Below are 27,187 nucleotides of genomic sequence, written 5' to 3' on the forward strand. Positions count from 1 at the left end.
CTCCCAGTCCCATCCATCTCTTGCTCCTTCCCTCTGCTCCCCAACCCTCCCAGTTCCATCCATCTTCTGTTCCTTCCCTCTGCTCACCATCCCTCCGTCCCATCCATCTTCTGCTCCTTCCCTCTGCTGTGCCTGACCTCTCCCAATCCCATCCATCTCCTGGTCCATCCCTCTGCTCCCCACCCCTCGCAGTCCCATCCATCTCTTGCTCCTTCCCTCTGCTTCCCACCCCTCCCAGTCCCATTCATCTCCTGCTCCTTCCCTCTGCTTCCCACCCCACCCAGTCCCATCCATCTCCTGCTCCTTCCCTCTGCTTCCCACCCCACCCAGTCCCATCCATCTCCTGCTCCTTCCCTCTGCTTCCCACCCCTCCCAGTCCCATTCATCTCCTGCTCCTTCCCTCTGCTTCCCACCCCACCCAGTCCCATCCATCTCCTGCTCCTTCCCTCTGCTTCCCACCCCACCCAGTCCCATCCATCTCCTGCTCCTTCCCTCTGCTTCCCACCCCTCCCAGTCCCATTCATCTCCTGCTCCTTCCCTCTGCTCCCCACCCCTCCCAGTCCCATTCATCTCCTGCTCCTTCCCACCCCTCCCAGTCCCATCCATCTCCTGCTCCTTCCCTCTGCTTCCCACCCCTCCCAGTCCCATCCATCTCTTGCTCCTTCCCTCTGCTTCCCACCCCTCCCAGTCCCATTCATCTCCTGCTCCTTCCCTCTGCTTCCCACCCCTCCCAGTCCCATCCATCTCTTGCTCCTACCCTCTGCTTCCCACCCCTCCCAGTCCCATTCATCTCCTGCTCCTTCCCTCTGCTTCCCACCCCTCCCAGTCCCATCCATCTCTTGCTCCTTCCCTCTGCTTCCCACCCCTCCCAGTCCCATCCATCTCTTGCTCCTTCCCTCTGCTTCCCACCCCTCCCAGTCCCATTCATCTCCTGCTCCTTCCCTCTGCTTCCCACCCCTCCCAGGCCCATTCATTTCTTGCTCCTTCCCTCTGCTTCCCACCCCTCCCAGTCCCATTCATCTCCTGCTCCTTCCCTCTGCTTCCCACCCCTCCCAGTCCCATCCATCTTCTACTGCCCCCCCCCCCCCCGCGAGGTCCAAGATCGTGACTCCGTTTACCCCCTCTCTTCCTCCCTCCCTCCGGCGCAGGCAACAGTCTTCAGCTTTTCCAGCGTTCCTGGCAGCGGTAGCGATGTACACGCTGCCTTGGGTCTGCCCCGGAAGCCTTCTCTTCAAGTTCCTGTTCCCACCTATGCGGGAACAGGAACTTTGAAGAGAAGGCTTCGGGGCAGAGCCAAAGGCAGCGTGTACAACGCTACCGCTGCCAGGAACGCTGGAAGACTGCTGCCTGCGCCGGAGGGAGGGAGGAAGAGAGAGGGGTAGACGGACACGCTCCTCTCCGTCCGCTACTCCGCTTGGCTTCCCTGCCCTCTCTGTCTGCGTCCCGCCCGAAAGGAAATGACGTCAGAGGAAGGCGGGACGCAGATAGAGATGGCAGGGAAGCCAAGCGGACCGAGAGGAGCGCGTGCCTGCCTGCATGTGGTTTTTTTTTTTTTTTTTTTAAACTAATGGCGCGGCGGCGCCTCGCGTCGTTTGGGGGGGCATTGCCCCCCCTCGCCCCCCCCAGTCTACGCCTATGATATCAGCCTCTATGAAAAGCCTCAGATAGTCAGTCCTCTTAGAGCAGCAATCAGGTCCCTGGAGTAGCCTAGTGGTCAGAGATATGGACCAGGCCTATATCTCCCTCTATCTGTTACACTTGTGGTGGAAAGTGTCAGCCCTCCAAAACTTACCAAAAGCCTACTGTACCTACATATAGGTGACACCTGCAGCCATAAGGGCTATTGTAGATGTGTACAGTAGTTTTTCTACGGATTTTGGAAGGCTCACCCTACAAGATAATGGGGCAGTGGTAAGATGTCTAACTGGGACCTCCTAGGGTGCCCCACTGCTCTGCTGGGATGTCTGTGTGGCCAGTCTACTAAGATTACTGGGGAACATCCATCCTAAGGCTTGATATTTTGTGTTTTTCACATAGAGGTTTCAAATTAGGTATGTGCCTTTTATTATCTCATTTATACATTTTTTATACATATTTGTATTGAAGTTCGTAACCTATACCAGTGCCCTTGCTTTGCTGTTACGTGATGTTAGATTTTATTATGCTTTTATATATATGTTTATATGCACTGTCATACAATTTTTGCATTACATACACTTCTTTTATAAATATATTTTCATATATATGCTCTTTTATGTACATGTATATATATATATATATATAATTTATATTGGACAGTGCGTAGCGATATGCTTATTCTAGTATACTCTCTATGTATACTTAGTAATATTCCATATTTTATTATTTGTTTTTTGTCAATTTATATATTTGATATATTATGCTCGTATGTGTGTTATATTTTATTTATTAGGATCTATGATAATTATTATATATTTGTTCATTGTAGCCCCTGACGCAGCCCTAGGTGGGCGAAACACGGCCTGTGTCGAGCGATTTGTTCATACACGGTATCTTCAATAAAATCTTTTTGTTGAGATATTGATCTGCTGGCTTTCTTTCCCAGGCTCAATGTGGCTTACAGAGTTTTGTTATGACATGGTCATACCAGGATATCAGATGAAATTAGTAGTATACAAAGATTGGGTAAAGGAAGAGAGAAGGGAGGTGTTAGGCAGGATAATGTAGAAGGTGGACTTTATTAGCTGAGTGTTTTCTATCTTTTAACCAGTGTAGATTAGGAATTGGTTATTGGACAGAAAACAGAGGGTAGGGATGAATGGTCATTTCTCTCAACGGAGGAGGGTGAACAGTGACCGGTACTATTTAACATATATGGAAATCGGAATGACAAGTCAGGTGATCAAATTAGCAAATGATACAAAACTATTCAAGGATGTTAAAACACGTGTGGACTGTGAAATATCTGAGGAAATTGGAAGACTGGGCGTCCAAATGGCAGATGAAATCTAATGTGGACGAATGCTAAGTGATGCTAATTGGAAAGAATAATCCGAATCATAGTTACTTGATGCTAGGGTCCATCTTGGGGGTCAGCGCTCAAGAAAAAGATCTGGGTGTCATTGTAGGTAAGTAACCTGTTCCGGGACAGAGGGAGCAGGGAAATCGCGGAGACGACAGGTGTGTGGCTGCTCGCTGTACCCCTCCAGCAACATGCACCTGGGGCAGACCGCCCCCACCACCCCGCCCTCGGTACGCCACTGGCTGTCAGGTACACATCTTTCCATTGGTCCCTTACCTTGTCAGCTGAGCCCCCCAAAACCCACCACCCCCAACTGTACAGCACTACCACAGCTTTTACGGGTGAAAGGGGCACCTATATGTGGGTTTCTGGTGAGTTTTGGAGGGCTTACAGTTTCGTCCAGAAGTGTAACAGGTAGGGGGAGGTAGGAGCCTGGGTCCACCACTAGACTACTCCAGGGACCTGCATGCTGTCAGGAAGGTCAAGTGGAGATGTGAGCCCTTGTGCCCGATGGAGAAAGATTCCCCACCGAGCTGTCGGCCAACCCCGAGCTCCCCCTGTGTCTCCTTCCATTCCCCAGAGGTTGAGCCACTAGACTATTCCAGGGACCTGCATGCTGTTCTAATGGACAGGAATATAACATCTGAGGCTGGCATAGAGACCGGCAAGTAATGTTTTTTATCACATTTTGGGGGGTGGGAGGGGGTTAGTGACCACTGGGGGAATTAGGGGAGGACATCTCTGATTCCCTCCAGTGGTCATCTGGGTATTTAGGGCACCTTTTTGTGCCTTATTCGTTATAAAAACAGGTCTAGCTCAAAACTTCTAAGTTTTGGACCTGGATTTTTTTGTTTTGTTCCATTATGACTGAAAAACGTTAAGTCTTAAGAACGCATAAGTCCCCGTCTGAACACGCCCCTAACACACCCCTTGAGATTTGGACGCACTTCTGATGGACTTCATAGAAAAACGTCTAAAAATAGGTTTATGCCACATGTTTATTCACCCTTCAAAGAAATATATGAGATATATATGAGATATATATGAGATATGTTCGAGAAGATTTGGACCGATTCCTGGTTGGAAGATCGATCAAGTTGGACATGAAGCTTGGAGATTCGCCATTGAGAATCTTGTGGATCATAATGTGGGCTTTGAAGTATATTCATTCCTTGATAGGGAGCCAATGTAGCTTTTCTCGAAGTGGTGTTGCGCTTTCGAATCGTGATTTGCCAAAAATGAGTCTTGCTGCTGTGTTTTGGGCGGTTTGGAGTTTTTTCATGATTTGGGCTTTGCAACCGATGAAGAGTAGGATTAAAAGGTCAATATTCACAATGGAGAAGGGTAGTTAGTGGGGTCTCTTAGGGATCGAACATTTTGATAGAATTACTTTGTTATAGACAGCGTCAGAGCAGAGACCATCAACAGAAACTCCTTCTGCACTAGGGTTGAGGGGCAACGCAACTGGGAGAGTAGAGGTGGAAAGGAGATTCACAGGGTGAAGTTTGGTGGGGAATGAAGAGAGGATTCATGGAGGGCCAAAGAGGTGAGGACAGGGAGGTTGGTGGGAGAGGAAATATGAGAATCAGAGGGAAGGGAAGATAGATCTGTAATTCTCCTCCTCATCCTCCATCTCTTCCCCTCCATTTCTCAGTACTTCCTCTAAACTTTAGTTCACCCTCTCCTCACTTAATCCCAACTACTTTCTCAATTCAACGTCTACTACTAATCATTTCTATAGCACTACTAGACGTACGCAGCACTGTACACATTATATACAGGTACTTTCTCTGTCCCTAGGGGGCTCACATTCAGAGTTTTTTTGTACCTGGGGCAATGGAGGGTTAAGTGATTTGCCCAAGGTCACAAGGAGCTGCAGTGGGACTCGAACCCAGGTTGCCAGGATCAAAGCCCACTACACTAACCATTAGGCTACTCCTCTCCCTTTCACCAATCAATTAATTCCCTTCTTTCTCACTCAAAATCCATCCAGCCGCATAGAAAATGACAGAAAACTAACTTGTACCTGCTCAGGGCATCCTTCACATCCTAAAGGGAAATGAAACAGAGAATATTTCTAGTTAGATTTCACAGTTTATGAGAACACATTATACACTAGGATACTCTACTCACAGTTCTGCTCAATCACAAAACAGCTACAAAATTTTGATGCCATTTCTATGATCAGCATCCAAAAATCTATAAGAAACACCCAAACTCATTATGGAAACAAGTGTATCAGCCTGTTTCAAACCTAACATTTATCTCTTAAGTTGTAATTGATACCAGGGGCGTATCTGAGGTTCGGCGGTAGGGGGGGCAGGGGCTAGAGTGAGGGGGCACATTATAGCCCCCCACCACCACCGTCAACCCCCCCCCCTATCGCCGTTAACACTCCCTCCCTACCGCCGTTAACACTCCCTCCCTCCCCCGCCTACCGCCGTCACCTACCCCAAGGTCCGTTTCCTCCGGCTTTTTAAAATATTGCTTCAGCTGGCGGGGGACCCCAACCCCCCGCCAGCCCAGCCGCGATCTTTAACTGCTGTGACGTCAGACAGACTCCATTCAACTGGATCTAAAGATGCATGCAGCTTTCACAGCGCGCTGCACGACGAGGATGAAAAAGTTAAAGATAGCTGAAGCAATATTTTAAAAAGCCAGAGGAAGCGGACCTCGGGGTAGGTGACGGCGGTAGGCGAGGGAGGGAGGGTTAACGGCGGTAGGGGGGTCCGGGGCAAAATCTGCGGGGGCCCAGGCCCCTGTGGCCCCACGCAGATACGCCTCTGATTGATACTTGGGCAACTTTTCAAGTATTTAGATAAAACACAGGTCCTTTATGCCAATCAATCAGACTTTTGGATGGGGCACAGTACTGAAACCTCCTTAGTGGCTCTGATCTGTGATCTCCATGTAGACATTCTCAAGAGCCTGGTTTGGGCAGAGGTGGAGTTGTGATATCTGGGTGAAAAGGTATCAAAAGTGGGGTAAGTGACTTATTTCTACCAGAGGGATATCAACTGTATAATCCTGGAAAATTTCAGCCTCAGGAATGGACTAACTACATCTTTAAAAAATAAGAAATGTTTATCAATTAAGTGATTAACCCCGGAAATCACATACCCACAGTTTTTAGGCTGCAGAACATGAACAACATCAACGTTGTGAAAAAGTTGTATAGTCCCTCTCTACTGACCCTACAGTAAACAAAACTTTCAAAAATGAAAGGTGCCCAATTTACCCTTCCAAAGTTTTATAGCCTTTATCTCTGTTATTTGTAACCCCTCGTTTGGTATCTTTTCACTCAGTAAGTCAAATATTGATCATTAAAAACATGACTTGTGTGTACATGTGTAGAACACATACAACAATTTACACCTTCTTCAGAGCAGGAGGATTTGGCCATTTAAGCCCCATGAAATTATTTTAAAAGCTCTGATTTGGTAAGTGCAGCTGCTGGCTGAAAAATCAGCCCTTATGTAAGATATTTTGATCTGCTACTTGAATTCCCTGATTCCTCCTGGAAGAACTGTAACCTCCTTAGAAATATATTTGCTAATCTCACCTTCAGTAACTCGGTGGCCGGCTGCTGAATCTTCTCCTCTATCTCAGAGATCAGCTGCATGAGGGAAGAACTTTGTTCTTCTAGCTGGGTCTCATGTTCCCTGATTCTCTGAAGAATCTTCTTCTCTTCCTCCTCCAGTCTCGAGAGAAGGATCTGCTTCTCCTTATTCAGAAACTGTAGTAACTCCTCAAACTCAGACTCCACTTTCTGTCGTTTGATCTGTGTCTCACTCTGGATTAAACGAGAGATAATTCTCAGTAACACTAGAGTGATTTTGTTGCGGTGACTCCATTACCCTCCTCTTAGTGGTGGCTCTGGTACAGCACTCCCTCCTTTAACAGTGGTGACTCCAGCACAGCCTTCCTCCACTCACCACCCACTCTTTTCCCAGCCTTCCTCTCTCACCATACTCAGAAGCGTATCTCCTCCACCCCCTACCCACAAACTTCCTCTGCCTCTCTCCTCATGTGAACTGTACTCATCCCGATACCACTGTTGTCCCCATATTGTTTCTAAGTGAGCAGAAGAGGGGTCTCCGTCCTCTCCTGCTTTTACCCCTTACCACAAGCAGCCTCCATTTCACACTTCCCCATCATCTACTCCCTGCATCTCCCCATTCTTCCCCTTCCTCAGTATTCATTAGCATCTCATTCTTCTCATTCTCCTTCTAGTATCTAGCCCAGCTTCCTTCTCGTTCCTCCCCCACAATCTTGCCCTGCCCTTTTGAACATTTTGTTGAGTGGTGGTTCTTCAACGACAGCACTGCGAGCACTTTCAAAACAAGAGGTCACAGTTGGGGGGGGAGGAGGTGGTGGGAGGGAGGGAGGGGATGAAGGGCTGTTAAATCTTTAAGACTTAGGGGCCCTTTTACTAAGGCGCATCGAAAAATGGCCTGCACTGGTGTAGGCTCGTGTTTTGGGCATGAGCAGATCCATTTTTCAGCAAGCCTGTAAAAAACGGCTGAAAATGGAAGTGCGGTAAAATAAAAATTATGTAGAATGATGATTACCACCTGGTTTCCGCCGTGCGCAAAAAATGAAATTACCGCCCGGGCCACCAATGCAGCTTAGTAAAAGGGTCTCTTCATTTTCTGCTTACTACTGTTAAATTTGACTCTATTTTCAATAAAGCTTTGAAAAACTAAAAAAAAACCAACAAAGTAAGTGGTCACAGACCAGACCAGATTGTCAGCTCTTTGAGCAGGGACTGTCTTTCTTCTATGTTTGTGCAGCGCTGCGTATGCCTTGTAGCGCTATAGAAATGCTAAGTAGTAGTAGTAGTAGTAATGTTAACGAACATGGAGCGATACAAAGGCATTATAACATCCTCATTTTTGTTTTCCATTCCTTTCCTAATAATAGCTAACATTCTATTTGCTTTCTTAGCCGCAGCAGAACACTGAGCAGAAGGTTTCAACGTATCATCAACGACGACTCCTAGATCCCTTTCTTGGTCTGTGACTCCTAACGTGGAACCTTGCATGACGTAGCTGTAATTCAGGTTCCTCTTTCCCACATACATCACTTTGCACTTGCTCACATTAAACGACATCTGCCATTTAGATGCCTAGTCTCCCAATCTCGTAAGGTCCTCTTGTAATTTTCACAATCTTCCCGCAATTTAACGACTTTGAATAACTTTGTGTCATCAGCAAATTTAATTACCTCACTAGCTACTCCCATCTCTAGGTCATTTATAAATATGTTAAAAAGCAGCGGCCCTAGCACAGACTCCTGGGGAACCCCACTAACTACCCTTCTCCACTGAGAATACTGACCATTTAACCCTACTCTCTGTTTTCTATCTTTTAACCAGCTTTAAATCCACAATAGAACACTACCTCCCATCCCATGACTCTCCAATTTCCTCTGGAGTCTTTCATGAGGTACTTTGCAAACGCCTTCTGAAAATCCAGATACACAATATCAACCGGCTCACCTTTATCCACATGTTTGATCACCACTTCAAAGAAATGTAGTAGATTGGTGAGGCAAGATTTTCCTTCACTAAATCTATGTTGACTTTGTCTCATTAATCCATGCTTTTGAATATGCTCTGTAATTTTGTTCTTAATAATAGTCTCTACCATTTTGCCCGACACCGACGTCAGACTCACCGGTTTATAATTTCCCTGATCTCCTCTGGAACCTTTTTTAAAATTCGGTGTTACATTGGCCACCCTCCAATCTTCCGGTACCACGCTCGGTTTTAAGGATAAATTACATATTACTAACAATAGCTCTGCAAGCTCATTTTTCAGTTCTATCAGTACTCTGAGATGAATACCATCCGGTCTGAGAGATTTGCTACTCTGCAGTTTGTAAAACTACCCCATTACATCCTCCAGGTTTACAGAGAATTCATTAAGTTTCTCCGACTCGTCAGCTTCGAATACCATTTCCGGCACCTCACTTTTTAACCATGCCGGCTGTCGTTTGGTCTTAAGTACATAAGCATTGCCATGCAGGGACAGACCAAGGGTCCATCGAGCCCAGCACCCTATCACTGACAGTGGCCAAAAGAACAAGCAATTTGTCCTGCCCATCCTAGAAATAGTGTAGTATTTCCTCGTCCATTCAATAACATTCTATAGCCTTTTCCTCCAGGAAGCCGTCTAACCTTTTTTTGAAGTCCGCTAAGTTAACTGCCAACCACTTTCTCCGGCAGCGAATTCCAGAGTTTAACTACGCATTGAGTGAAGAAAATTTCCTCTGAATCGTTTTAAATTTACCACAGTGCATGCCCCCTTGTCCTAGTATTTTAGGAAAGTATTTTAGGAAAGTGTAAACAGACGCGCCACATCGACCCGTTCCATTCCACTCATTATTTTATAGACCTCTATAGTAGCTCCCCTCAGCCACCTTTTCTCCAAGCTGAAGAGCCCCAGCCTCTTCAGCCTTTCCTCATAGGGAAGTCGTCCCATCCCCTGTATCATCTTTGTCGCCCTTCTCTGCACCTTTTCCAATTCCACTATATCTTTTTTGAGGTGCGGCGACCAGAATTGAACATAATACTCGAGGTGCGGTCGCACCATGGAGCGATACAGTGGCAGAATTATATCCTTATTTTTCTTTTCAATCCCTTTCCTAATGATACCCAACATTCTATTTGCTTTTCTAGCCGCAGCAGTACATTGAGCAAAAGGTTTCAACGTATCATCAATGATGACACCTAGATCCCTTTCTTGGTACGTGACTCCCAATGCTGAACAATAACAGATCTTTGTAAGCCACATTGAGGCTGCAAATAGGTGGGAAAATGTGGGATACAAGTGCAATAAACAAATAAATAAATAAACTTTGCATGATGTAGTTATAGTTTGGGTTCCTCTTTCCCACATGCATCACTTTGCACTTGTTCACATTAAACGTCATCTGCTATTTAAACGCCCAGTCTCCCAGTCTCGTAAGATCCTCTTGTAGTTTTTCACAATCTTCCCGTGATTTGACGACTTTGAATAACTTTGTGTCATCGGCAAATTTGATTACCTCACTAGTTACCCCCATCTCTAGGTCATTTATGAATATGTTAAAAAGCAGAGGTCCCAGCACAGATCCCTAAGAGACCCCACTAACTACCCTTCTCCATTGTGAATATTGACCTTTTAATCCTACTCTTCATCGGTTGCAAAGCCCAAATCATGAAAAAACTCCAAACCGCCCAAAACACAGCAGCAAGACTCATTTTTGGCAAATCACGATTCGAAAGCGCAACACCACTTCGAGAAAAGCTACATTGGCTCCCTATCAAGGAATGAATATACTTCAAAGCCCACATTATGATCCACAAGATTCTCAATGGCGAATCTCCAAGCTTCATGTCCAACTTGATCGATCTTCCAACCAGGAATCGGTCCAAATCTTCTCGAACATATCTCAATCTTCATCTCACCAACTGTAAAGGCCTCAAATACAAAACCTACTACACATCCTATTTCCGTGTTATAGGCAGCCAACTCTGAAACACCATACCTCGACATATCCAAAATACCAGCGAACACCTACCCTTCCGAGAGCTACTGATGACTTACCTCTTCAAACAAGCCTACCCAAATGACCCTACAAAGTCTCGAACCTAACCCACACCACAAACAATACCCACACTCCAATCCTTTCCCCACATCTCATAATTTTGTCCCACTCTATATAACTGTGTTATCTCTATGATACTTTGTACCATACTTTGTATTATCTCTGTGATACTATGTACCATACTTTGTAAGCCGCACTGAACCTGCTATCGAGCGGGAAAGAGCGGGGTATAAATGCTACAAATAAATAAATACTCTGTTTCCTATCTTTCAACCAGTTTGCAGTCCACAGTAGGACATTACCTCCGATCCCATGTCCCTCTAATTTCCTCTGCAGTCGTTCAAGAGGGACTTTATCAAACGCCTTCTGAAAATCTAGATACACAATATCAACCGGCTCACCCTTGTCCTCCTTTTTTAATACGCGGAATATATTTGGCCTGGGCTTTCAGGGTGGTGTTTTTGAACATTATCCACACCTGATGTAAATTTTTGACCCTCGCAGCCGCTCCTCTAAGTTTTTTTTTTCACCTTTCTTCTCATTTTATCATAGTCTCCTTTTTTAAAGTTAAACACTAACGTATTTGATTTCTTATGTATACTTACTTCAAGGCTAATATCAAATCCGATCATATTATGATCACTGTTATCAAGCGGCCCCAGCACCATTACCTCCCGCACCAGATCATGCACTCTACTAAGGACTAGGTCTAGAATTTTTCCTTCTCTCGTCAGCTCCTGTACCAGCTGCTCCATAAAGCTGTCCTTGATTTCATCAAGGAATTTTACCTCCCTAGCGTGTCCCGATGTTACATTTACCCAGTCAATATCGGGGTAACTGAAATCACCCATTATTATCATGTTGCCCAGTTTGTTAGCGTCCCTAATTCCCTTTAACATTTGTACTTCCGTCTGTTCATCCTGGCCAGGCGGACGGCAGTACACTCCTATCACTATCCTTTTCCCCTTTACACGTATAATTTCAATAATAGGGATTCTGTCATGTGCTTTGTTTCCTGCAGAATTTTCAATCTATTTGATTCAAGGATCTCAATATACAATGCTACCCATCCACCAATTCGATCCACCCTATCACTACGATATAATTTGTACCCCGGTATGACAATTACCCACTGGTTATCCTCCTTCCACCAGGTCTCAATGATGCCTATTATATCTTATTTTTCATTTAGTGCAATATATTCTAACTCTCCCATCTTATTGCTTAGGCTTCTGGCATTCACATATAGACATTTCAAAGTATGTTTGTTGTTCCTATTTACATCATGCTCAGTACTTGACAATATTAATTTGCAATCTTTTGTCTGATTTTTATTTAAGGACACCTGATCTACTACGGTCTCTTTTGCAACCTCACTATCAGGATACTCTATTTTCCCTGTTTTGGTGATATCTTTGAAAGATACCTTATCCCGAACCGTGCGCTTTTGAGCAACTGTCGGCCTTCCCCCCATTTCTAGTTTAAAAGCTGCTCTATCTCCTTTTTAAATGCCAGCAGCCTGGTCCCACCCTGGTTAAAGTGGAGCCCATCCTTTCGGAATAGGCTTCCCCCTTCCCCAGAATGTTGCCCAGTTCCTAACAAATCTGGATCTGGATTTGAAATTTCTACCTAAAAGCCTAAATTTGGCTTCCAGAACCTCTCTCCCACATCTTCCTATGTCATTGGTACTCACATGTACCAAGACAGCCGACTCCTCCCCAGCACTATCTAGAATCCTATCTAGGTGACATGTGAGGTCCGCCACCTTCGCTAAGCTTTTTACACCAGAAGATCCAGAATCCGCAACTCTATCCTGGAGCTCTCAAAATCCCATCAAATGTTGCAGGTTACACATGATTATATTAGATGAAAATAAGCTACCACATCAAAGGAGTTATTTAAGATTGAAATCTATATCCTGGAACTCAGTTAAAAGGCATCAGGACAGACCCATCCCTGAATGAGCAGAAATGTACATGTAACAGTCAGTGAGTGTCACCAGATCAGTCCTTACTATAATGTCACAGTTCACCGAGCGGATTACCTCAGCTATGATGTGATGAAAGCACTTTGGGGCAATTCTATGAACTGGTACCAAGAGAGAGGTACAACTATTGTTATGGTATAAGCCAATTGTCAGAATTATTTTATCAATATAAAAACGCAGCTTTTATAAGATGTACCTTCTTTCCCCTTTTCCTTGGGAATTTCTGGAAGTAGGACAAAGACATTTAAGAGACAAAAGGGTACTGTGCTTCAAAGAGAAATAAAACTCTCTCTGCCCTCCCACCTAAAAAGACTGAACAAAAGCATGACTAAGGTGGATACTTGAAGAATCACATAGACGTCTCCACCAGCAGACAGATAGTCTGGAAAAGGCATAACTCCAGCTATTAATAACAAAGACTTCAGAGGGGAAACCATAAACAAGACATTTGCTTGTCAAAGGTATACCTGCCCCTCCCATCAGCTATCAGACAAATGGACGCCAGGACATCTGCAGAAAGGAGAGACCTATAATGCAGATCATGTGAACAGACTACAATAACCATAATGCCTTGCAAGTTATCCAGTGCAAACCAGGAAGCAGGTGCTGGGACTCTGTGATCATATCCTCCTGCAGCTTGCAAGATATAAAAGCAAAAGCTGTTTCCCCAAGAAGCAGACTCTCTTCTCTCTTCAAGACTCTCCGTCCAGGAGATTCTCTCTTCAGCACCAATCCAGATGCCTTGCTCCTGATCTGCAGTCCACCTGCCTCATGGCTCTTCAATGGACCACAAAATGCTTTGCAACAGACTGCTTTGTAAGTTATAACTTTTGATCTAGACCTGCTACTCTACTTTACCTTACTTAAGCACAGATTATCTGTAAAGATCTCTTAAAACCTACCTCTCGTGTGCAATTGTATATTAAATCAACCTTTTTGAAGCTAAAAACACGGTCTCTTTGTGTTCTGAGTATATGGTATCTTTTATATATACTTAATTTATTTAATTTATTGCAATTATCACCTTTGGTGATTGGTGGAGAAATTAATATCCTAAAACTTATAAATACAGCGCCTGCTCTTAAATTATAAACAGTAGCGAGTGCTCTAGAGCTCTTTCCCCCAAGATAAATCATTTCTTGTAACACTATGGGGTGCACTTAATGTCATTTATTTAATGATTTTAGGACAAACCTAAGCCTTTTAGAGTAAGAGCAGAAAACTAAAAGATGTTATCAGCCAAATCCCTCTAATTTTATTATATTCCTATGGGTGTCTCGAGCATTAGCTGTGCTAAAAGGTTTGCACAACTACATAGTAACGTTGAGGGGAATAATCGAACGGCGTCGGCGAAATAGATTGCTGGCAATCTATTTTGGTGGTGCCGCAACAGCTGGCAGGAACCGTATTATCGAAAAAGATGGCCGGCCATCTTTTGTTTCGATAATACGGTTGGAACCGGCCAAATGCCTTGGATTTAGCCGGGTTTGAGATGGCCGCTTTTGTTTTTCAGCGATAATGGAAGAGAAAAGTGGCCATCTCAACCCCGGCTAAATCCATGGCATTTGGCCGTGGGAGGAGCCAGCATTTGTAGTGCACTGGTCCCCCTGACATTCCTGGACACCAACCGGGCAACATAGGGGGCACCTCTACAAATTGTTAAAAAATATCCAAATTGCTCCCAGGTGCACAGCTCCCTTCCCTTGGGTGCTGGGCCCCCCAAAACCCACTCCCCACAACTCTATACCATTACCATAGCCCTTATGGGTGAAGGGGGGCACCTATATGTGGGTAAAGTGGGTTTTGGGGGGGTTTGGAGGGCTCAACACTTACCACCACAAGTGTAACAGGTGGGGGGGGGGGGGGGGGGATGGACCTGGGTCTGCCTGCCTGAAGTGCACTGCACCGATTAAAAACTGCTCCAGGGACTTGCATACTGCTGTCAGGGAGCTGGGTATCACATTTGAGGTTGGCATAGAGGCTGGCAAAGAAGTTTTTTTTTGTTTGATTTTTGGATGGGAGGGGGTTGGTGACAACTGGGGCAGTAAGGGGAGGTTATTCCCAATTCCCTCTGGTGGTCATCTGGTCAGTTGGGGCACCTTTTTGAGGCTTGGTCGTGAAAATAAAAGGACCAAGTAAAACTGGCGAAATGCTTTTTAAAGCCGCTTTTGTTTTTTCCATTATACGCTAAAGCCGGCCATCTGATAGCCACGCCCATGCCTGCCCATGTCCCGCCTTTGCTACACCACCGACACGCCCCCTGGACTTTTCGCCGGCTCTGCGACGGGATAGCAGCGATGGTGTCAAAATACCGCTTTTGTGAGATCGCTGGCCATCTCCCGATTTATATAGATGACGGCAGAAAAAGACCTGCACGGTCCATCCAGTCTGCCCAACAAGATAAACTCATATGTGCTACTTTCTGTGTATACCTTACCTTGATTTGTATCTGTCATTTTCAGGGCATAGACCGTAGAAGTCTACCCAGCACTACCCCCTGCCTCCCAACCACCAGCCCCACCTCCCACCACCGGCTCTGCCACCCAATCTCGGCTAAGCTCCTGAGGATCCCTTCCTTCTGAACAGGTTTCCTTTATGTTTATCCCACACATTTGAATTCCGTTACCGTTTTCATCTCCACCACCTCCTGCGGGAGGGCATTCCAAGTATCCACCACTCTCTCTGTGAAAAAATACTTCCTGACATTTTTCTTGAGTCTGCCCCCCTTCAATCTCATTTCATGCCCTCTAGTTCTACCGCCTTCCCATCTCCGGAAAAGGTTCGTTTGCGGATTTATACCATTCAAATATTTGAACGTCTGTATCATATCACCCTTAGTTTTTCAGTATTCTTTGCTTGAACTTTCATTTAAATTGTTTTGAAATGAGTCTGGTATAAACAAGATACTTTACAAGTTTTTTTTCTTTTCTTTTATATTTTCTTCCACCAACAGGGTGTTTCTCAATTAAGTCAATTTTTCTTTATGTGCACATTCTAGTGTCTGTGTATTTTTCTCAATCATTTATCTCTTTTATCTTTCAGTGTCTTCCAGGAAAATCCTTCTTGCATGGACCAGTATTGAAAGATACCCCTCCTCCTCCTCCTCAGGTAAGTATGAAAGGGACGTCTTCTGTTATTCCCCCCCTACTAGCCTATCTATAACAAATACAAGAATCCCATCTTTCCATTATTTATATGTTCTATTGTGCATCTTTTTCTTCAATAATCTGTTATCTAACTCCTTTTATTTAAAAATATAATATTCCCTAACTTTCCCACTGAAGAAATGATTCTGAATATTTTCAAGTTATTACTCAACCTTTTTAATCTCTCTCTTCAGTCTCACTATTTTTTTTTTTTAATTCTAGTCTCAAATGGTGAGATGATTAAATTGTTCAGGAATTAAGATCCTTAGTATTGACTATATAATTCCTTCTTGTCCTAACTTATTTCTTCTCTGCTATCTCAGCTGGTAAATTACTAACAGGCATTTTCCTGCCTTCACGGAGATCTGAATATTTTTCCAGAGAATAGCTGACAGGTCTCAGCTGCCCCCACTCATTGAAATGTTTGAATTCTGGTCACCATTTTTGTCTCCAATCAATTATACCCTCTCAAAATGTAATAACTTCAAGATAAAAAGGAAGTAATAAGCCTCAGAATACTTGCCATATACTAAAAAGGGAATTTTTATCTATATCATGTGTGTCTGTGTTTCAACACTTATCTTAGCGGTGCAGATGCATCAAACGAACTTCCGAGAGTGGCCAGTGTTTAATAGACTCCATCAGGGAAGTGTCTTGAAACAGACTCTGAAAAATACTTCATTATGACTCAGTGTTGAAAGACCATTTACATTTTCAGTGGGTATAATTGATTTGACCCTAACTCACCTCTTTTTAGTTTGTTTATTACTATTTTTTTTTCTGTCTCCGCCACCCTCACTGTGAAAAAGTACTTCCTGATGTTACTCCTAAGTCGAACATCCTGTAACCTCAGTTCATGTACTCTAGTTCTGATGAACAGAATAAGTTTACCTTAGAGGAAAGGAGAGATAGAGGAGATAATATACAGACTTTTAAAGGGAGGAGGAAGGGAGGAAGGGAGGGGGGCTGGGGCTGCCTAAAGTTATGATTTCAATGCAGGGGGGAGCGGCGACCTCGAGCGGGGCGGGGGGCAAGGCCGTCAATAAAGGACCTCGGGCAAGGTCATCAATAAACGACGTCCATAAAGGACGCTCCTGACTAGCATTTTTGCCCCCTTCCGCTTTTTTTTTTTTTTTTACATTTAAGTTTCCGAAGCCCGCACAGCCCCAAAGAGAGGTACAGACCTCTCGTTAGCTTTCCAGGCATTTTCCAGCATTAGGGCAAGCGGAAAACCTTAGTGTATCTCATTTCAATAGGGTTTCTACACAATTCACTCATCTGCATTCCGTTTGCGTTAGCTGCTACCGCCGTTGGAAAAAAGTATTTAGTGCATGCCAAGGTTTACTACGTCCTCGTTATTGCCTCGTTATTGACTCGTAAAGTTTAGAGCATCTGGCCCTCAGTGTTGAAAGACTATTTACATTTTCAGTGGGTATAATTGATTTGACCCTAACTCACCTCTTTTTAGTTTATTTATTACCATTTATTTTGTCTCTGCCACCCTCACTGTGAAAAAGTACTTCCTGATGTTACTCCTAAGTTGAACACACTGTAACCTCAATTCATTTACTCTAGTTCTGATGAACTAAATAAGTTTACCTTAGAGGAAAGGAGAGATAGAGGAGATATTATATAGACATTTAAATACTTGAAAGGTATTAATATGCAAACAAATCTTTTCCAAGATGGTAGACCTAGACGACATGAATTGAGGTTACAAGAAAGTTGACTTAGGAGTAACGTTAAGAAGTACTTTTTCACAAAGAGGGTGGTGGAGACAAACACTGCTGGACTGCCTCAAGCCTGAGCCCAGTTCTCCTTTCCCATTTTGCAACCCACAAAACACTACCTCTCTGCAAGAAATACAATGTCACAGTTTTCCATTTTTCCACAAACAGATTCAGAACCTGCCTGTTCTCAGCCAATAAGGAACCAATAGTTTCCATACTATAAGTAACGAAGCAGACTGAAGTCTATTATTCTCTTATTCAGGTGATTTATGGGATTGAAGTACTGAAAGAAACAAAAACCCTACAGAAACTGGCTCAGAAGGAGACACAGACACCCACCCTCAGCTCTTCAGCTTTCTTCTCTTCAGTAGATGTAAACTTCAGAAGATCTTCCAGATTCTTTCTCAGAGGCTTCAGGTGCATTTTAAGTTTTTCCTGTGAACATTAAACATCATTGATTAGCATGTGATTATTTTTATAGCCACAATTTCAGACTTGACTGTAAATGTGAGATGTCCCTTCCAATTTAGATCGTTTCTTTGAAATAACAGAATTCTGATGGGTCAATATTCAAAGTGATATAACCAGGCAGGATAGGCTCCTGCCTGGTTAAATCGTGCTGAACTGGCCATGAGCCAATATTAAACAGCACTTAACCCAACAGTGCCACTGAATATTGGCAAAAGTTCTGTCCAGACAGTGGAGGGAGGGGTGATTCGGGGGCAGTCAGGGTGGAACTGAGAGATATGTGGGTACCAGTGATATTCAGTTCCAGTACCCCATATCTAACCAGGTAAACTGAACCATGAACAAGGTGTCCTAACCAGGGATTTAGACTATCTCAAGGGTGGATAGGTGAGAGCATAATTAGGCAGGACTAGATGGGAAACGAGATTAAGAAATGGGTGTGAGTAAAATTCAAATAGAGTTCTTTGTATTCAGAAAGGCCAAACTGAAGAAATGTGTTTTTAGAAGACTTGTAAAAGTTAGGTAATCAGCTGTAAACTTGATTGATTTAGGAAGAGAATTTTGGTGCTTTGATAGGAGAAATTAGCAGAGTGAATTGTTTTATATATCACATTCTTACAGATAGGGAAATGTAAGACAAGATGAAACAGCATTATGAGGGGGTAATTCAATAAGATTATTAATTATTATTATCATGTTTAGGTTCTTGGGTACAGCATGGAGTTTTGGCAATACCTGTATTCCTTCTGGGAGCCACAACTCACAGGCTGAATATTGACCCCTGAATGTATATGGAAGATGCCTGAATAGACAGCAGCCAGGGTTCAAGTTTTGATGATTGATCTCACTACTCATATTCTTCAAAACGCTAATTCAACTCCATTTAGTTTTATGGGAATGAAAAGGTACATTTTCAGTAATATCATTAAATACACACACCTTCCTCTCTCTGCTTCCTCTATAGAGTTCATGGTATGAGATTTGTGACCCCAGGACACACTGTGATACTAAAGATACTGATACAGACCTTGTATTCCTGCACAGCCTCCTTTATTGGGATCACGGTGTGAGATCTGTGATCTCTGGACTCTCTACAAATAATGCAGATCATTTTCTGATCCTCTTCACAAAACAGCTTCAGTTTCTCTTCATGTTCCTCACACAAATTCTCCTCTTTGGGTCTCACGGAAGTCTCACTAAGCTTTTTTGCTATTTCTATCATGTTTGCCAGCTGCCTGTTAGATCTGAGGTTCCTCTGCTGAGATGTTTCCCTGCACTGGGGACAGGGGAAGTCTGTGTCTCTCCCCTCCCAGCTCTGAGTGATACAGGAGCGGCAGAAGTTGTGTCCACAGTTTGTCATCACTGGATCTTTAAAATAATCCAGACAGATAGAACAAGAAGCTTCATCTCGCAGACTCTCAGCAGCATTTGCAGCTGCCATGCTTCTTAGAGGAAATGAGAGTAAGAATTCAGTTTCTGTTTCACATCTTCAAAATAAAGGAGTGTCTGTGTGGAACAGGAACTTTGTCAGGGACTTTGTGTAATTTGAAGACACCAGGGCTGTCTGCCCTAGTGGCGGGGAAGTCCGCCCCGGGTGTCCGCGGGTGGGGGGTGCTCCGTCGCGTCTCTTCTCCTGCCACTGCCTGCCTTTTTCTTTTTTTAAATCCGTGCAGCCACGCAGGCAACGCTTCGCGTCTGCCCTGCGTGTGCTGTGAAAGAAGTAAATCGCCAGCGCTGGCTTCGGGCCTTCACTCGATGTCCCGCCCTCGAGGAAATAGGAAGTTACCTCACAAGAGGGCGGGACATCGAGGGAAGGCCCGATGCCAGCGCTGGCGATTTACTTCTTTCACAGCACACGCAGGGCAGATGCGAAGCGCTGCCTGCGTGGCTGCACAGATTTAAAAAAAAAGAAAAAAAAGGCAGGCGGTGGCAGGAGAAGAGGGCTCTATGGCTTCAATGGAGAGGGGACGGGACTGAGTCGGGGGGGAGCTCAGAGGGGAGAAGGGGATTGGAGAGGGGGTGGGGGAGTTCAGAGGAGGGGAGCTCAGAGGGGAGAAGAGGATTGGAGAGGGTGGGGGTACTCAGAGGTGAGAAGGGGATTGGGGAGGGTGGGGGTACTCAGAGGTGAGAAGGGGATTGGGGAGGGGTGCTCAGAGATGAGAAGGGGATTGGGGAGGGTGGGGGTGCTCAGAGGGGATTGGGGAGGGTGGGGGAGCTCAGAAGGGTACTCAGAGGTGAGAAGGGGATTGGGGAGGGATGGGGGAGTTCAGAGGAGGGGTGCTCAGAGGTGAGAAGGGGATTGGGGAGGGGTGGGGGTGCTCAGAGGGAATAAGGGGACTGGGGAAGGAAGTGCTAATGGGAGAAGAGGTCTGAAACTGGAACTGGGGGCTGAAAAGGGGCAGGGGCTGAAACTGTTGGGACTGGGGGCTTTAAAGGGGACAGGGAGAAGTGGCTGGGGGCTGAAGCCCAGGACTGATGGGAGAAAAGGGCTGGGGACTGGTGGGATAGTGGGGTTGAAAAGGGGGCAGGTGGGAGATGTGGGCTGGAAATGGAACTAGGTGCAGGTGGAAAGAGGGGTCTGAAATGAGGGGGCAGAGAGAGGGGGCAGAGAGAGAGGGGACAGACCCTGGATGGAAGGGGGGAGCATGAGGGAGGGCAGACCCTGGATGGATGGGAGAGGGAGGGCAGACGGATCGAAGGGGCAGAGTGAAAGGGCAGATGGTGGGTGGAAAGGGGAGAGAGAAAGAGGGCAGATGGTGGATGGAAGGAAGACAGTGAAAAGAAGATGAGGAAAGCAGAAACCAGAGACAACAAACTGTAAATAAAATATATATTTTTTATTTTTTTGCTTTAGGGTATAGTATTGTATCTGTGTTTATGTGTTAATATTTGTTTATAAATAGAACATATAAATAAGGTAATCATTTTATTGGACTAATTTTTAATACATTTTGACTTAACTTTCAGAGAACAAAACCCCCTTCCTCAGGTCAGGATAGGATACTATAACAGCACTATACTGTATTGACCTGAGGAAGGAGGTTTTGGCCTCTGAAAGCTAAGAGGCTCATTTTCAAAGCACTTAGCCTCCCAAAGTTCCATAGAAACCTATGGAACTTAGCCTCCCAAAGTGCTTTGAAAATATGCCTCTAAATGTATTAGTCCAATAAAATGGTATTATTTTATTTTCTGTATTTGTTTTATTTCTATTTGTTAATTTGTAAAGTGGTGATTGGTATTTGTTAGTTTTTTCAAATTTACATCTGCTGTCTTGATATTTTGTACAGTACTAGGGGACATTTTCTGTTTCTGTGGTGTTGCATTGTCTGCAGAGTCTGGCATCGGGGGTTCAGTTTTTGTCTAAATAGAAAGTTTATGATTACTTATTCTATAGTGGATTAGGGTGTATCTGTGTTTGTGAAAAAGACATGTCTTTCGGTTGGCATTGACTGTGCAGGATCGGCGATCTGTACTAATCTGCCTGTTTTCGTTTTACAATTGGTGAATTGATGTTCTAGTGCTCACTGTAGCGTTTAAGATGCTTTCCTTTTCCTTGTGTGACTCATAGAAATGACTGCTTATGGTATGCAAGAATTGCTGTATAGGTCCTGAGTGTTTTGTATTCTCGGTATGCCTAGTCAGGATGACAGATCTTAAATTCCTAACCTATAACATAAAAGGATTGAACTCGCCCTACAAAAGACATGCCCTGGGGCGAGAATTAAGCCTGATGCACCCACAGGTGGTGTTCCTGCAAGAAATGCACCTACGTAGACAGCATGAAAGACTCCTGACCTCTAGGCAATACCCGAGGGTATGCTGTGCATCAGATACGAAGGGGGCAAAAAGAAGAGGTGTAGCAATCATGTTTCATAAAGATGTTAAGGTACAGGTATTGTATGAGAAGCGGGAAGCAGAAGGGCGTTATCTTTTTCTCCATGTAATGTTGGAACAGGAGGAATGCACATTGGCATGTGTTTATGCCCCAAATGAGAGGCAAGAACGCTTCTACCGGCGCCTCCAGAAGGAGTTGCAGGCATTTGCAAGAGGCAAGGTGCTGCTGGCGGGAGATTTCAACGCGACTATGCAGCCCCATCGCGATAGGTCCTCTCCTCCTACCACAAGCAATAATAGAGTCTCCCAGGCAATGAACCACTTGGTGGAAGGATTGGGGTTATGCGATGTGTGGAGACAGGGGCACCTGAGAGGTAGGGACTACACATATTACTCTCATGTGCATTCCTCCTACTCAAGATTGGACTATGTGTTTGTTGACCAAATCTTTGTTAGGAGGGGAGGGGTAACTATAGGGCATATCACAATATCAGATCATGCACCGGCTTGGGCAATCATCCCATCCCTAAGGGAAGAGGCGAGAGAAAGAAGATGGGCCCTTAACAACTGTTTGTTACAAGACCCAGATATAGTGACTAAATTTGTACCAATTTTGAAGGAATATTTTGACATTAACATAGATTCAGGTCCCACCTTAGCCACAGTATGGGATGCCTTCAAGGCAGTAGCGAGGGGCTATTTCATCAAGTGGGCAAGTCAAAGGGCTAGGGTACGAAAGGAACGTCTGGCTAATTGTTTGGAGAGACTGGGGGTGTTGGAGTCTAGGTATAGGGCCACCGGCGCTGTGGCCGATTACTGTAGGCTCCAGGACGTGAGGCTGCAGATGTCTGAGATGCATGAGGAGAGTCTGAAGTTTGTGCATGCACGTCTGAAGCAGTTATACTATGAAAGCATTAACAAGCCGGGAAGGTTGTTGGCTAACAAATTGCGAAAGATGAGGGCGGATAGGCAAATCCTGAGAATAAAAGATGACACAGAGAACATGTTGAACACCTCAAAGCAGATACGGGAGCAATTTGCTAAATACTACGAATCGCTATACAGGGAGGATGCGGCTGTACAGACCGGGGAGATAGACAAATATCTGAAAGACAGAGGCCTGTCGGTGCTAACCGAGCAGCAGAAGAGGGACTTGGAGGCACCGGTGGGAGTGGATGAAGTGCTTCAGGTTATTAAAACTGCCAAATGGTAAGTCCCCGGGTTTGGACGGATACACAAACAAGTTTTTCAAGATTTTTGGGGGAGAGTTGGCGCCGTACCTGGCGAGGGTAATAAATGCTGTGAGGGGCGGGGCCAAGCTCCCCCAACCCATGATGGAAGCGTGGGTGGCCGTCATTCCAAAACCGGGTAAGGGCACGGTTGACTGTGCATCCTATCGCCCTATCTCGATACTCAATGCCGATGTCAAGATACTGGCGAAGGTGCTTGCCAATCGTCTGGGATGGGTGCTTCCAGACCTGATCCACTCGGACCAGGTAGGATTCGTAGCCAAAAGGCAAGCAGCAGATAGTGTACGTAGAACGTTGAATGTGCTGTACAGTGCAAAGGTGAAGGCCAATCCTGTAGTGCTGTTAGGATTAGACGCAGAAAAGGCTTTCGACAGGGTCCACTGGGGTTACCTGGACATGGTTCTACATCGAGTTGGGATTGGTCCGTATTATAGGTTCTGGATCCAAGCCTTATATTCATCTCCCCAAGCATGTGTGAGAATTAACGGTGGGAACTCGTGGAACTTTACATTGGGAAGAGGAACTAGACAGGGATGCCCTCTGTCTCCATTGTTATTTGCACTGGCGATGGAGCCCTTAGCGGAGGCTATTCATGAAAATGTGGACATTACTGGAGTCAGGATAGGGGACCGGGAGCACAAAATTGCACTATTTGCAGACGATGTTCTCTTGTATATGACGAAGACAATGGTCTCCCTCCCCAACTTGATGAGGGAGATAGAGGGATATGCTAGGATATCTGGTTACAAGTTGAACGCTAGCAAATTGGTTGGCATGGCGGTGGGCATTCCGGCGGGTTTGATGGACACGTTGAAGACATCTTTTGCTTTTAAATGGGCTGAGCGGGACATGAGATACCTGGGGGTGCAGATCCCAAAAAAATTGTCCGAACTGTTTGATGTTAATTACCCGGCCCTTAAGAGAGAGATAATAAGAGACTTAGATAGCTGGACGTCTTTGGGGCTATCCTGGATGGGATGGATTGCCACCACTAAAGATGAATGTGTTGCCACGCCTTCTCTACCTGTTTCAGGTAATCCCAGTGCGAATGTCTCGGTCTTTCTTGTCGTGGTTGCAGGACAAAATCATTAGGTTCATTTGGAATCAGAAGAGACCAAGGCTCTCGAGAGCGTTCTTGTATAGGAGTAGAAGGGAGGGAGGGCTGGGAGTTCCCAACCTCTTTTGGTATTATTGTGCAGCATAGTCACGAGCTGCTGTGGATTGGTTTTGTAGAGAAGACCACAAGCTATGGGTCCAAATGGAGCAAACCATGGTGGGTTCCCGCAGACTGGGGCACTTAATGTGGGTGAGCGCACGGCATAGAGGCCAGATAGATAAGTTCCCACCCACCGTACAGGCCACATTCCATTATTGGGACCTTATGTTTGGAGAGCGTCAGCCACCTGTTTCTGCCTTAGCACCGATAGCGGACAACCCGAGGTTCCCGCCGGGGGTGGGAGACACTATATTTAGTAGATGAGCGAAAAATGGCTTGGACATGTGGGGGCAGTTGCATGTGGGTACAAAAGTGATACCTTTCGAGACCCTGCGGGAACACTATAGTCTCAGGCAGGATGATCATTATGCCTATGTGCAGGCCCTGCATTACATGAGGGGGCCGGACTATGGTGAATGTATGAAGAGGGATGTACATCCCTTGGAGCACATATGTGTAGACTCTACAACAGCGCGTGGTATGATATCCCTTCTGTATGCCCATTTAACTGTCCGCCATAGACCCTCTCCGATGCATAGGACGCAGTGGGAGCGAGAGTTGAATTTTACACTCATAGAAGCCAGTTGGCAGCAGCTTGAGAAAAGCATACTGAAGTCTGCAAGATCAGTGGCCTTGCAGGAGAATGTGATAAAAGTCTTCTACAGATGGTACCTTACACCAGTTAGGTTACATCATATGTGTCACGTTTTCAAAGCTGGAAACTGGGTTTGGGAGCCCTTGGGCCACTGCTGAGGGGCAGCAGCGGCAGGCAAAACCACCCCACACCAGAAGCAAGGTAGAACAAACGTACCGGCAAATCCAAGCAAGGTCTCTTAGGCGGGCAGCAAGAATAGTCCAGTAACAATCCAGGTCTAGGCAGGCAGCAGGCAGAAGAAAAGTCAAATAACAATCCGGGTCCAGGTAGGCAGCAGGCAGAAGAAAAATCCAATAACAATCCGGGTCTAGGCAGGCGGCAGGCAGAAGAATAGTCCAGTAGACAAGCAGAGTCAAAGCCAGAATCAGGGAATCAGACTAGGCAGAAGTGCAGCACAGCACCAACAAAACCAGGGACCTTAGACACAATGCAAAGGCCAAGCAGAAATGTTCCAAGATGGCTGATAAGCCCAGAAGCAGTTGGAACTCAGCTGCTGCAATCACCAGGCAGCTACGGGTGCTGTGCAGGCTCAAACAGCACAAGCAAACCTGGCAGCTTGGAAGATCCGGACAAGACTGCGCTGAAATCTGGAACGGGTGACGGTCCACAGCAGCCACCGGTTCTGGCCACCAGAGGGTGAGGTGAGCACAGACGTGACAGTATCTCCCCCTCAAGGCCCCCCCGACTTCCACGGGGAATTCAGGTCTCCACGGGTAGCAATGGTGAAATCTACGGAGGAGTCACAAAACATGACCAGGGGTAGCTTGGCTGGAGCTTGAACAAGGCTCAAGGCTGGAACCCGGACAGGCATCAGGACTGTACTTCGCCTCTTGGCTGGAACATGGCTCGGACTCCGCATCTCGGCTGGAGCTGGAACTCGGCTTGGGCTCTGCATCTCGGCTGGAGTGGCAACTCAGTTTGGATTCAGCATCTGGGCTGGAACTCCTGGCTGGCTCAGAAGCTTGACCGGAACTCAGAGCAGACTCAGGCTCATCTGGGCTGAAACTCAAACTCGGAACAGACTCAGCATCATCTTGGCTGGTACTGGAACTTGGCAGCGGCTTGGCTAGCAGGGCCACTCGAACTGGCATCAGAGGCTCGGTCAGAAGCGTCCCTTGGACTGGACTCAGGGGCTTAACTGGACGTGCCACTTTAACTGGGACCGGAGGCTTGGCCAGAAGCACCATTTGAACAGGACTCTGGGACTTGACTGGAAGCGCCACCTGGACTGGAAGTGGCGCTTGGATTGAAGTACCCCTCGGGCAGGAATCGGAGGTTCAGTTAGAAGCACCCCTCGAACTGGACTCAGAGGTTTGATTGGATGGGTCCCTTGGACTAGGACCGGAGGCTCGACCTGGAGCGCCACTTGAATAGGCTCAGATGCTCCATCAGAAGCACCCCCCCAAGCTGGCCTCAGGGGTTTCACTGGCCGTGCCACTTGAATGAGGACTGGAGGCTCGGCCAGACGTGCCACTCGAGCAGGAATCAGAGGCTCAATCAAAAGCTTCCCTCGGACAGGACTCAGAGGCTTAGCTGGAAGTGTTACTTGAACTGGAATTGGAGCCTCGGTTAGAAGTGGAGGAGTAGCCTAGTGGTTAGGGTGCTGGACTTTGGTCCTGGGGAACTGAGGAACTGAGTTCGATTCCTGGCACAGGCAGCTCCTTGTGACTCTGGGCAAGTCACTTAACCCTCCATTGCCCCATGTAAGCCGCATTGAGCCTGCCATGAGTGGGAAAGCGCGGGGTACAAATGTAACAAAAAAAAAGCGTCACTCGGACAGGACTCAGAGCTTGGCTGGAACTGGAACTTAACATGGACTCAGCGACTTGACTGGAGCTGGAGCTCAGCTTGGACTCTGGAACAATTCGGCTGAGAGCGTCCCTCCGGATGGACTGATGGTACGCTTGGACCTCGGGCTTTGCAACACGCTCTCTCTCAATGGCAGCTTCCAGAGTATCCCGCAGGGCTGGGTCGGAGACAAGTAGGCGACGGTATTCCCAGAGCGGGGTTCTAGGATCAATGGCAGAAACTGGGTTCACCACGCGCCCAAGCTGCCGGACACGCTTCCTCTCCGCTGAAGCTTCATGTAGCTTCCTCACCCGAGGATCAGACAAAAGTTCTCTACGATATTCCTCCAGTGTCACAAAGAGGTCAAAAACAACCATAATGCCAGAACTGAACTCCACAAGGGAAACAGGAGCAGAAGTTCTAGGCTGGATGCCCAGCAGGTCGGGTGATCTTGCCAAGCTCATGGCCTTTGCATTCTGTCACGTTTTCAAAGCTGGAAACTGGGTTTGTGAGCCCTTG

General features: G+C 46.0%; 1 protein-coding gene across 1 annotated transcript in view; it reads right to left on the reverse strand.

The window, feature by feature from the left end:
- The window catches only part of LOC115468203, a 116,219-nt gene that overhangs the window by 15,541 nt on the left and 73,491 nt on the right, over positions 1 to 27,187 (reverse strand). The window contains exons 12-16 of the mRNA XM_030199740.1: positions 26,653 to 27,055; positions 18,953 to 19,414; positions 17,797 to 17,892; positions 6,564 to 6,794; positions 5,028 to 5,050 (exon numbers count right to left, since the gene is read on the reverse strand). Coding sequence (XP_030055600.1) covers positions 5,028 to 5,050; positions 6,564 to 6,794; positions 17,797 to 17,892; positions 18,953 to 19,414; positions 26,653 to 27,055 — 1,215 coding nt within the window. The remainder of the gene's footprint in view (positions 1 to 5,027; positions 5,051 to 6,563; positions 6,795 to 17,796; positions 17,893 to 18,952; positions 19,415 to 26,652; positions 27,056 to 27,187) is intronic.

Source organism: Microcaecilia unicolor, chromosome 4 (genome assembly GCF_901765095.1).
Source record: "Microcaecilia unicolor chromosome 4, aMicUni1.1, whole genome shotgun sequence".
NCBI classification, from domain to species: domain Eukaryota; kingdom Metazoa; phylum Chordata; class Amphibia; order Gymnophiona; family Siphonopidae; genus Microcaecilia; species Microcaecilia unicolor.